Source organism: Amyelois transitella, chromosome 24, assembly GCF_032362555.1.
Source record: "Amyelois transitella isolate CPQ chromosome 24, ilAmyTran1.1, whole genome shotgun sequence".
Taxonomy (NCBI): Eukaryota; Metazoa; Arthropoda; class Insecta; order Lepidoptera; family Pyralidae; genus Amyelois; species Amyelois transitella.
Window position 1 is genome coordinate 1,183,560 of NC_083527.1, and position 13,047 is coordinate 1,196,606.

A 13,047-nucleotide genomic window follows, 5' to 3' on the forward strand; every position below is an offset into this window, starting at 1 on the left:
TTTTAGGCGATAGGCTAGAAATCTATGATTAAGCCAAACAGCTGAACGTGGTCTATCAGTTTTACCAAAACAGTTTGCTCTGTCTTCCCCGCAAGGTATATAGACGTGATTATATTTATTTAAACAGATTTGGGTAACATGATTTCTCTAACAAAAGATACCAGAAAATCAAGGAGTGATTTCTTGAAAAAGACCAAATAAATAGAGTTTGTTACTGTTCTCTGATAGGCGTCTGTTTAGCCGGATGAACACATGAGACGAAAAAATATTTAGAAAAAACTACATTGGAAAAAAATACATTGCAGACTCAGAGAATAATCATTACCGCACGCAGTTTCAATTCAAAATTAAGTTGTCACTTTTGTTTTATAAACTAATTCGTCGATTGACGATTATCAATTTAATATCTACTGACGGCGTCTGTGGCGCAGCGGTAGTGCGATTGTCTGTGTCATCGGAGGTCCTGGGTTCGAATCCCGGCCAGGACATGATGAGAAACGAACTTTCTCTGATTGGCCTGGGTCTTGGATGTTTATCTATATAAATATTTATTATAAAATATAGTATCGTTGAGTTAGAATCTTGTAACACAAGTCTCGAACTTACTTCGAGGCTAACTCAATCTGTGTAATTTGTGCCGTATATATTTATTTATTATTTATTTATTGGTCTCTAACAGAAGCGTCCACCCTACAACACAAAAGTAGCCGCATGTTAAATATAATCATCAAACACTCCGCAAACAATTACAGTTTGTAAAACTTAATAATCTTATCAAAACAATCGCTTTACTAACTTTAAATAGAATTTGCGTACGTCCACAGAATTAGATATAATTAGTACTATAAACGTTTTTGTTTGCCAAGACTATACCTTGATTGGGCTTCCACAAGGTACTCATTATGTTTGCCCGTGCTTTTAAAGTTAAGCAAATGCAAATAGTTGGAAGCCTCAAATTTCCATGACATTTTGGGCTTAAAACTATTCTATTTCAAATTCTAATTCTAAATTTTTATTTATTTTTATGGGACGTTTTAACATCACTTAGTAATTATCAATATTCACAACATTTGTTGACGTCAAATAAATTACGTAAAACTAAGCTTTCTGCCGCTTCCAAAGCGTCAGTGCAGAAAAAGCGGTAACAAACTGCACTGCAGCATTTTCTCAATAACGTCAACTTTCCAATTATCCAAACTTAGGATAGAAATGTGGACGAGAGGAAACATTGTTATGATGAATGGATTAAACGAAGCTTACATACATACATAAAATCACGCCTCTTTCCCGGAGGGGTAGGCAGAGACTACCTCTTTCCACTTTCCACGATCTCTGCATCCTTCCTTCGCTTCATCCACATTCATAACTCTCTTCATGCAAGCTCGGCGGTTTCGGGTACTTTTGACCTGACCCTTTTCCAGGACGTCCTTAATTGGATCAAGATACGTTCGTCTAGGTCTTCCCACTCCGACCTTTCCCTCCACACTCTCCTTGTATATCTGCTTAGTCAACCTGCTTTCATTCATCCTCTCCACATGACCGAACCATATTAACATACCCTTTTCTATTTAAACGAAGCTTCTTGGTTAAAAAAAACAGTAAGTTTTTGTGGGACAAAAAATAACTGTTGTTTGAAAGCTTAGTGTTCGTGTATTAAAAAAAACTGTTACATAAAATTTATTAACAAGTATACCTATGTCCAATGATAAATATATTTTCTTATGCTTGTTGTATCTATTGTTGAAATAGATTATTGACATTCACAGAGATCGAGTCTGTTGCAGATTTACAATGAAATGGTTGTGGGTGACGGGGCACTAAATAATATTTAAATTCGTTTTACTAAATCTGTTACATTAAATTTGTACTCTAAAATATGGCTTATATTTTCAATTATTTTTTGTGCGCTACTAAAGATAGTCAAAATCGAGTCTGAAAATTGTCGAAATCGTGGAACTTCGTGCAAAAGTGTTAAATGCCTCTTCTTAACACCAGATTTGGGATTCTTTTTTAGGCGATGGGCGAGCAACCTATCACTATTTGAATCTCAATTCTATCATAAAGCCAAATAGCTGAACGTGGCCATTCAGTCTTTTCAAGCCTGTAGGCTCTGTCTACCCCGCAAGGGATATAGACGTGGCCATATGTATGTATGTATGTATGTATGGAACACCAGAAAAGCTCAGACCATGGATAGTTTCAAAAGCCTCGTTATCTCTCATTGTCTTACCACCCTAAAAGATACGTCAACCTGCATTCATTTACAAGCATATTTTAAGCGCCCTTTGTACATTTTTTTTATGCTATAAAGTTTTAAATAAATGAATAAATATGTAAGCATAGATATGTTCTATTTTATTGAATTATGATTATCTTGCTCTGCGTCAACGCCAATCTCCTGTTTAGTTTCCTTTCACCCAAAGGTTAACTGGAATTAAATAATTAGCGATAAGTCCGCCTTTGTACCATCTTTGTCTCTTTTATGCCGTTTTGTATGTTTTACTCTTATGGTGCTATAAAATATTATCTATGAATCTATCTAAATAAAGCTTCAATTCGCAAAATTTATTAGAATAAGAACAATTATAAAATAACAGCAATCATTTACTTAAGATGTTTTGCTTTAAATATTTTACATTTAGTGTCAGTATCTACTTTATTCTGTATAAACTCATCTATGACCACGACCTACGAATTTAAACATTACATAAATCCCGCCACTTTCCCGGTGGGATAGGCAGAGACCATATCTTTTCACTTACCACGATCCCTGCAAACTTCTTTCGCTTCATTCCCATTCAAAACACTCTTCACGAGTTTATTACAATATTAACAAGTAAATCTCCCGTCTGGTCGCCGCAAACTCTTTCAAATAGGAACCCTGTCAGTGTAACTTTTGTTACTCTATTTCTGTAGGTAAAAACTACCTGTATTGACCATCAAATAGTTTAATGCAGCCGGAATTCTCGGCACCATGGGACAGAATCAGATTTTTCTTTTCTTATTGGCTTTAAATTATAATCAGTTCATATTTTATTATATTTTAATTTGTTTTTAACTTACCTATAGATAAACTTATGTATACTAGCTTTTACCCGAAGCTTCGCCCGCGTGAATTAAGCGCCATTTACAAAAACCGACGAATTTAACGCCATCTACAAAAGAATACAGGTCTTTCGCAAATCTCACGGGATCTATAGTATAACAGGAATAAAAGGTACCATTTGTCCTTCCCCTAATTATATATACGTGATATCTCAAGAACATTTATTCTGTAGATAACCCATGAAGAGGTAACAAACAAACTTATTTTCGCGTTCATAACATTAAGTTGGTATTGGGATGCAATACCTAACTATATTTATTAGTAAAATTGATTATTCAGTCAACGAAATTGTAAATTTGAACTGAAAAGTATTCAAACAAAATTCGTATATCATCATACTAATAAAAAAATAACAAAAACGAAATCAAATTTCAGACATTTATTTAACTCTCACTATTTTATCTTCAAAAACAAAGCTCGTATTGCGTCTGCTGACAGTCCTCTGGTTTTTGATAATGAACTTTATGAGAATAAAGTTACAAATAATCGTATAACTAATAACAATAGAATACTGGACCCAAACCGATGAGTTCCATTAATGTATTGAATACAAACAGCTCTAAAAACATAGCAATGCATAAAGAATATAACCTAAAATGAAATAGTATGGATCAGATTAAGTTCTTGTTAAACTTGGTAAAGTTTTGACGTTTTAAGATGTAAAAGATGCAAAAATGCAAACTGAAAACAGGATAAACTTTTTTAATACTATATCTAGAACGGTTTTCGTATAAACTGTAGAAACTACAATTATCCACACCTATAATAGATAAAAGCGAACAGGAATTTTTAATGTCGGTGTAGTGGGAGCGATGTTTCGGCTCGACCGCCACCAAAGGGAAGATCTTCCGCCAGGCTAGGTGTGATGCCTGGGGAACCGCGCGACAGACAATGTTGTGTCGGAGGTTGCTATGGCGTATATGAAGAATAAGAAGCCTACAGTCGGTGTTACTGATTATTTATTTTGAACATCCTTCGCGACTTGGAATTTTCTTAGTAATTCCCTACCTATTAATCCGTCACATGATGGAAAGATCAGATTTTTACATGCAGCGACTTTCATACGATTTCGAAACCTTGTAGAAAATGTCTTAACCCAAGTTACATTAAGGCTATACATCTACTTTCCTCAATATTCTCCCTAACCATATTTACAACAATAAATAAAATGTAATAACAGTTTTTATATTTTCTTCTTCAAAAACAACGCTTGTATGGCATCGGCTGACAGTCCCTTCGTCTCGGGCAACGCTACATAAGAGAAGATAGCCGAGAAGAAGCAGATTGATGAAAAGCAGTAGAAGACTGGCCCCAAGCCGATGAGTTCCACCAGGTGGTTGAATATGAACAGCAAGAAGAAGAGGATGACCCATAAAGAAGACATGATTATGCTGCTGCACAGGCTTCGAACCTAGGACAAATAAAAACGTGTATTTATTTTAATACATTTAAACATCCATGGATTTTTTTTTCGATTTAAAGGTGTCCCTGCATATGATTATATTATAAGCTCGTAAGCACTAACTGTGCCGTGTGGTTCCCGACAACAATAATAAAATGAATAGGACCACTCCGTCTCATTCCCATGGAAGTCGTAAAAGGCGACCAAGGGATATGCTTATAAAACTTGGGAATCTTCTTGTAGGCGATGAGCTAGCAACCTGGGACTATTTGAATCTAAATTTAGGACAGGTTGCTAGCCTGTCGCCTAAAAGAAGAATCCCAAGTTTATAAGCCTATCCCTAAGTCACTTTTTCCGCATCCATGGGAAAGAGATGTAGTGGTCCTATTCTTGTTTCTATTGGTGCCAGGAACCACACGGCACACTAAGAGAGAACTTCAAAAAATCCCCACGGGAACAGAAATAACCGAGATTTTTCGACATACTGGAAACTTATCATAGTCTACCTTCTCAAAATTCTCATCGTACTAACCTCGGGCAAAAATACTTCAGCATTTAGGACAAAAGGTATGACACCGCAGCCCAGGGTGAAGACGCAGTTGAAGGCGTAGATGAGGAAGGCTGTGAACCAGTAGCCGGCCCAGTGGAAGTGAAGTTGTGTTCCGAGCAGCAGATTGCAGACGCCAGATCCCACTGAGGTTGCTATCATGAGATTCTGAAAAAGATAAATACCGATTATTATTTTTTGCTTCGTCATTATCTTCCCGACTCTTTTCTTAGACAAGGGTCTGATTAAATTCGCAAGCTTAAAGTACGTTATAACTAAAGATCGGAATAGGTAGATTGATTGTATGTACTTGCATCATGAATTACCACAGAAAGCATAACATGGATAAGCCTCTTTTCCGGGATTCCATTTCAGTATTTACACTTACAGTAAACTACATTGTTCGCGGGTAACATAGGACTACAATTTACGTGAACGAAGTCGAGGGAAAATATTTGAGTTAATATGGAACAGAAATAAATCAAGACTTAATATATGTATTTGTTTTAAATAATTGAATCATTCAAAAAAATATCAATATGCATATACTACAGAAGAAATTAAACATACATAATGTATTTTAATGGCCTTAGTAAAGATAATATATTAAAGTTGACTGGTAGAGAATGCCATTAGGCATTAAATCCAGCTGGTGTAAATATACTTAATTTGAACAATGATGTTGTTAAATATTATGCCGTGTGGTTCCCGGCACCAGTACAAAAAAGAATAGGACCACTATACCACCATCTCTTTCCCATGTATGTCGTAAAAGGTGACTAAGGGATAGGCTTCCACACTTGCGCTTCTTTTTTAGGCGATGGGCTAGCAAACTGTCACTATTTGAATCTCAGTTCTATCATTAAGTCAAATAGCTCAATGTGGCCTATCAGTCTTTTCAAGACTGTTGCCTCTGTCTACCCCACAAGGGATATAGACGTGACCATATGTATTTATGTTGTTAAAAAATCAACGATGAAATAATATACTCGAATAAGCTCACCTTACGCCCAAACTTATCGATGACCATCACGCAAACAAAACTGGACACCAAGAAGTCCAGAGCCAGAAATATGGAACACTGGTTCGATGACATCGACGGTACAGCCTCCTTGAAGAGCGGCTCGGCGTACACTTGCATCACAGGACTCCCCATGAGAACTGATGATGCCATCATGACTAGGACTACGGCTAATGCCCGCTTGGAAGACTTTGATTGTTCTGTGAAAGACCATTTGTAATGACATCACTATATTTTCTGCTTGAAATTTTGCCGTGTAAAACTACCGTGTGGTTCCCGGCACCAATACAAAAAGGAATAGGACCACTCCATCTCTTTCCCACGGATGTCGTAAAAGGCGACTAAGGGATAGGCTTACAAACTTGGGATTCTTTTTTTAGGCGATGGGGATAGCAACCTGTCACTATTTGAATCTCAATTCTATCATTAAGCCAAGTAGCTGAACGTGGCCATTCAGTCTTTTCAAGACTGTTGGCTCTGTCTACCCCGCAAGGGAATATAGACGTGACCATATGTATGTATGTATGTATGTTGAAATTTTAGTAGGGTTACTTTAATTTACGTATTTTGATCAAATTAAGGACGTCCTGGAAAAGGGTCAGGTCAAAAGTACCCGAAACCGCCGAGCTTGCATGAAGAGAGTTATGAATGTGGATGTAGCAAAGGAAGTATGCTGAGATCGTAGCAAGTGGAAAGAGGTAGTCTCTGCCTACCCCTCCGGGAAAGAGGCGTGATTTTATCTATGTATGTATGTTACTTTAAAAACGTAAGTATCCGTCAGAGATAGTAATGTGGTTTGTGTGTCATCTTAAGATTCTAAAATTTCATACAATGCAATGCTGACAATATCGGTTTTAAGTTTGTCGGCCCGACATACGCAGAATGAGAAATCAAAAACCATTTTCGTAGCTGACAAGGAAAGGACAAGGTTATCAAGCAAGAAAAGAGATTCATGTTCGTAACCGGTTACCAAAGATCAGCTACAAACGTGGATTAAAGGATCATGTTTTGTATATGTCTATCTTATTCCAACCCAAAACTATAGTAAATACTTAATATCATTACGAATACCTAAAAAAGTTAAAATAATTAAGTGCCGTGTGGCTCCCGGCACCAATACAAAAAAGAATAGGACCACTCCATCTCTTTCCCATGGATGTCGTAAAAGGCGACTAAGGGATAGGCTTACAAACTTGGGATTCTTTTTTTAGGCGATGAGCTAGCAACCTGTCACTATTTGAATCTCAATTCTATTACTAAGCCAAATAGCTGAACGTGGCCATTCAGTCTTTTCAAGACTGTTGGCTCTGTCTACCCCGCAAGGGATATATACGTGACCATATGTATGTATGTATGTAATTATTTTACTGAGAGAAAATGAGTTGATGAATTCTTACTTAGTATCTTCCAAGCTGATTCAGTGTGTGGTTTCACTTTATCTTCTTCTTTGTCTGCTAACAGCCGGCTTAGGGCTTCTGGATCTGAAAAATATTCAGAAACAATCCAAATATCACAATTTATACTTCTTTTTATCAATCATTTTCACCAGATTGCTAAGTTTTCATCAGTAAATAAATAAATATATACTGGACAGATCACACAGATTGAGTTAGCCTTGAATTAAATTCGAAACTTACGAGTATGTTACGAATGTATATGTTACTAACTCAACAATACTATATTTTATTATAAATATAGTATTAATTAATCGTTAGATACTATATATCAGATATATACGCTTATATAGATAAACATCTAGGCCCTGGCCGGGATTCGAACCCGGGACCCCCGGTGTCACAAACAAATGCCCGGTTAAAATGCGTGATGCGCATAAACGGCACAGGTTCAAATCCTGCTCCGGCCATGTTCCAATTTCATTATTTTTCTGAGATATGTACATTAGTTTGATACATTGTTTAATTAGATTAGATTTAGTAGTTATAATTAGATTTAAGTTATGTGACGTCAATTAGAGATACCTTGTATCCAATTTTGAAAATAAATCTATTCTATTCTATTCTAATCGATGCTCTTATGGTGAAACATTGTGACGAAATCTGCACATTCATGCAACGGAATGTGTCACCATGATTCAATGTGAGTTAGATTCCCAAGGTTGCGAAGATCAGATGGGAGTCGCTTCATCTAAAAAACCTGACTCACCCCAACTCACTCCTGAATTGCCAGGATCCATGGTCAATGGCATATCCCGGGCTCCTCTCCAGAGTGGTGAGGATACAACCGGGACTAAAGCCAGGAGGAAAGAAGAAATGGAGTGATCATATTCCATTTTGCCTTGACATATGAAACATTCTTAGAATACCATTATAATATAATTAAACACATTTCATATATATATACAACCGTGACAGATAATAATTATGTTCACCATATCAGATATAACTATCTTGTTTGCAAAGCTCTTAAAACTAGTAAATATTGTAATATTTTGTAATGATTCCGCGTCAATTTTAGAAGTAGCAGTAATTTTACATGCCACGTGTAGCATACACACATACAATCACATACATATGCCCTGCGGGGTAGACAGAGCCAACAGGCATCAAAAGACTGAAAGGCCACGCCCAGCTGTCGGGCTTAATGATAGAATTGAGATTCAAATCATGACAGGTTGCTAGCCCATCGCCTATTAAATATTTTCAAGATTGTCTACCCCGCAAGGAAAATAGACGTGATACTGAAAATTCTAACTAATAAGGTTCTTTTACCCAGTTCCGCTTCTAGAACCTTCTCCAGTCTAGGATCCAACTGTATCTGAATTCTTTTTATCTCAGTCTCAACTTCTTTAGACGATGGATCCAACCGATTGTAGAAAGATATTGATTTGGTTGCAGCCTGAAATTGTTAAAATGTTTTTAACCAAAATTCGGAGAGCTATTCCGCCATACAACCACTATAAGGCGTTAGTAACAATATTTTTCTGGTTCATCTCTAACATGCCACGTTCAGTTCATACATGTAATCACAACTATATCTCTTGCGGGGTAGACAGAGCCAACAATCTTATGATGATAGGCCACGTTCAGCTGTTTGGCTTAGTGATAGAATTGAGATTCAAATAATGACAGGTTGTCAGCCCATCGCCTAGAAAAGAATCCCAAGTTTGTAAGCCTATCCCTTAGTCGCCTTTTACGACGTCCTTGGGAGAGTGATGGAGTGGTCCTATTCTTTTTTGTATTGGTGCCGGGAACCACACGGCACGGCACAGTATAAATAAAATAATCTTAATCACCTCAATCTTCCCCACGAGTACCAGGAAAACAGGAGACTCTGGTAACACCATCAACAGCACCATAGCTATCACTGCCATGGTCATGTTCGCGTATATAACCTGGTAGTAGGTCAGGTAACCACCTAGGGCGTAGCCCACCATCAGGCCGAGGAAATACCTGAACAGCAATATTTACAGGTATTTATTTATTTATGTAAACAAAATTATATACAGGAGCATTTATTACAGTAATTCTATTACAAAGGTGCTACTTATTTCAAAAGAAATCTCTTCCAGTAGACCCATGAGAGGAAAGATGACATTTGGAGCATACATACATATGGTCACGTCTATATCCCATGCGGGGTAGATAGAGCCAACAGTCTTGAAAAGACTGATAGGCCACGTTCAGGCGTTCACATAATGACAGGTTGCTAACCCATCGTATAAAAAATAATCCAAGTTTGTAAGCCTATCCCTTAGTCGCCCTTTAGGACATCCAAGAGAAAGAGTGGTCCTATTTTTTTTGTATTGGTACCGGGAACCACACGGTTATCTTGCATCCACCTAGAAATATCACCTACTTCTTCAAATCAGCTATATTCTGAAATATATACAATATTTCTAATCCAAATTCTCACCCTGATGCACTAAGCGCCGTCATGCCTCCCCTGATGGAGTCATGGGATATTTCAGAGATGAAAATCAGGGATGCGTTCTGCCCAGCCACGCCTATCCCTGATATGGTTACTGCTAGAAGAATCCATAGCACACTTCTTGTAAGATATATGATCGCCCAATTTAACTGTGAAGGTACATGTATAAGTTTTAAAAATTGTTCCTTATAAGTTTAGTTCCTCAACCTGTCATTAGATGGCGTTGTTCGTTATTATTTTTATTTAGATTGCGCTATGGTTTCTCTTTAATTATTTACTATACTTAAATGTTTTTACATACTACGCATTCTCCCGAATCCCGAGCCAATATCGCTGGCTGTTTCGACGCCAGAGTGACTAGCGTCTCAAAGCTAAGAATTGGATTGTATATTACAAAATTAAAAAGAAATTATCTTTTTTATATGAAGAAGGTTCTTTTTAATGCATGCGCTTGACTTCAATCTGCCTGGTGGTAAACAAAATGAGGCCTAAGATGGTGCACTTAAACTCAAATAGTACCTATTCACTCTTGCCTTGAAAATCCCCAAGATATATGTATTGGTAAAGAGAGATGCATAGATACATACATTTTTTTATTTTTTTTATTTTGATTTTTTTGACATATGGTCACGTCTATATCCCTTGCGGGGTAGACAGAGCCAACAGTCTAGAAAAGACTGAAGGGCCACGTTCAGCTATTTGGCTTAATGATAGAATTGGGATTCAAATAGTGACAGGTTGCTGATCCATCGCCTAAAAGAACATTCCCAAATTTAAAAGCTTATCCCTTAGTCGCCTTTCACGACATCCATAGGAAGGAGACGGAGTGGTCCTATTCTTTTTCTATTCGTGTCGGGAACCACACGGCACGAGATTTGAAGCCTAAACTAAATATACATGATAAGGTAAGTCGTACATCAAAAAGGACTCACCACATAAGGCAATCCAAACAATATAGTAGCATACTTCCTGCCAAAATTGTTGAAAGCGTATCCACAGAACGGTGTAGCTGCGAACGCTCCGATGTTACCCAGGCTGCCAAGAAGGGAGACCTCGAAGGTTGTCATCGGAGTAGAGAGGACGGTGTCGTTCGATTTGAAATTCTCTATGGTGAAAGACGGCCATGCGCAGACGAAGCCGGTTTGACAAGCCAGGAAACATACTGAAAGGTTGCGTCATCATCGTAAAACGAGAAGTGTTGGTTGTCGATCATACATACATATCATCACGTCTATATCCCTTGCTGGGTACGGGGTAGACAGATCCAACAGATGTGAAAAGACTGAAAGGCCACGTTAAGCTGTTTGGCTTTTTTATAGAATGGAGATTCAAATAGTGACAGGTTGCTAGCCCATCGCCTAAAAGAAGAATCCCAAGTTTTTATAAAAATTACTCAGTCACCTTTCTCGACCGTGGAATGAAACCCAAGGACGCCGAAAGTCCAAAAGTCTTAAGAAACACTTATTTAGAGACAGACTATATTGTGTATCTTAAAACTCAAGTCTCAAACTTATTTCAGCGCTAACTCATTCTGTATGATTTGTCCGATATATCTTTTTCCTTGTGATGCCCTATGGGTCCTAGCACCAATAAAAAAGGACAATTCCATCTCCTTCCCAAGAATATCGTAAAAGGCGACTAAGGGATAGGCTTACAAACTTGAGATTCTCCTTTTCGGCGACGGGCTAGCAACCTGTCACTATTTGAATCTTAATTCTAACATTACGCCAAACAGCTGAACGTGGCCTATCAGTCTTTTCAACACATTTTGGCTCTGTCTACCCTGCAAGGAATATTTGCATGTATGTATCTTTTTTCCATAATTTGAATTTAACAAACATTACTCACTACAAATCGTAGCAATAACCTGAATCAAGAACGCTGATGGTTTCAGCTTTATTTTCTCCAATTTTTCAATTTTCATATCCATTTTTCACTACACTACTCTCTATCACTGGCGTATCACTACTATTAGATATAAAATCTCGAGATAGATAATATTGTTATTCTTTATTTACTTATTACAACGTGGCGTGTCAGAGATTCTAAACCTTATTAATTTGTGAGTACTTTCATTGTTGTGCCGTGTGGTTCCCGTCACCAATACAACATCCATGGGGAAGAGATGGAGTGGTCCTATTCTATTTCTATTCGTGCCGGGAACCACACGGCACAAGCCTGGTTTCTGAACTTAATATACATGATAAGGTATGTCGTATATCAAAAAGGACTCACCATATAAGGCGATCCAAACAAAATAGTAGCATAATTCCTCCCAAAATTGTTGAAAGTGTAACCACAGAACAGAGATAGAAAATATTGTTATTACATACATATGGTCACGTTTATATCCCTTGCGGGGTAGACAGAGCCAACAGTCTTGAAAAGACTGAATGGCCACGTTCAGCTATTTGGCTTAATGAAAGAATTGAGATTCAAATAGTGACAGGCTGCTAGCCCATCGCCTAAAAAAGAATCCCAAGTTACAAGCTTACTCTTAGTCGCATTTTACGACATCCATGGGAAAGATATGAAGTTGTCTTATTCTTTTTTGTATTGGTGCCGGGAACCACACGGCAGTTATTATTATATTGTTATTCTTTATTTATTTATTACAACGTGGCGTGTCAGAGATTCTAAACCTTATTTATTTGTAAGTACTTTCATTGCTCCCCTGTAATATACGAGTACTTTATCACAAGTGGTTTTATTTTCTTTTTCATATATACATTCATATAATCACGTCTATATCCCTTGCGGGGTAGACAGATCCAATAGTCTTGAAAAGACAAAAGGCCACGTTCAGCTGCTTGGCTTCATAAAAGAATTGAGATTCAAATAGTGACAGGTTGCTAGCCAATCGCCTAAAAGAATTCCAAGTAAATAAGCCTATCCCTTAGTCGCCTTTTACGACATCCATGGGAAATAAATGAAGAAGTATTATTCTTTTTCTATTGGTGCCGGGAACCACACAGCAAATGAAATTACGTCTTTAACCCTTCTTGGGTGGTCTTGATAGGCCACGTTCAGCTGTTCGGCATAATGACAGAATTATGATTCAAATATTGACAAGTTACTAACCC

General features: G+C 37.4%; 1 protein-coding gene across 1 annotated transcript; it reads right to left on the reverse strand.

Moving 5' to 3' along the window:
- Positions 1 to 3,488: 3,488 nt before the first annotated feature.
- On the reverse strand, positions 3,489 to 11,965 carry LOC106137960 (facilitated trehalose transporter Tret1). Its single transcript, XM_013338922.2, has 9 exons — positions 11,813 to 11,965; positions 10,897 to 11,126; positions 9,950 to 10,113; positions 9,330 to 9,486; positions 8,806 to 8,932; positions 7,474 to 7,557; positions 6,059 to 6,276; positions 5,041 to 5,223; positions 3,489 to 4,517 (listed from the first exon to the last, which is right to left on the reverse strand). The coding sequence occupies exons 1-9, from the start codon at positions 11,892 to 11,894 to the stop codon at positions 4,290 to 4,292; spliced, it is 1,473 nt and encodes a 490-aa protein (XP_013194376.2). The 5' UTR covers positions 11,895 to 11,965; the 3' UTR covers positions 3,489 to 4,289.
- Positions 11,966 to 13,047: the final 1,082 nt, after the last annotated feature.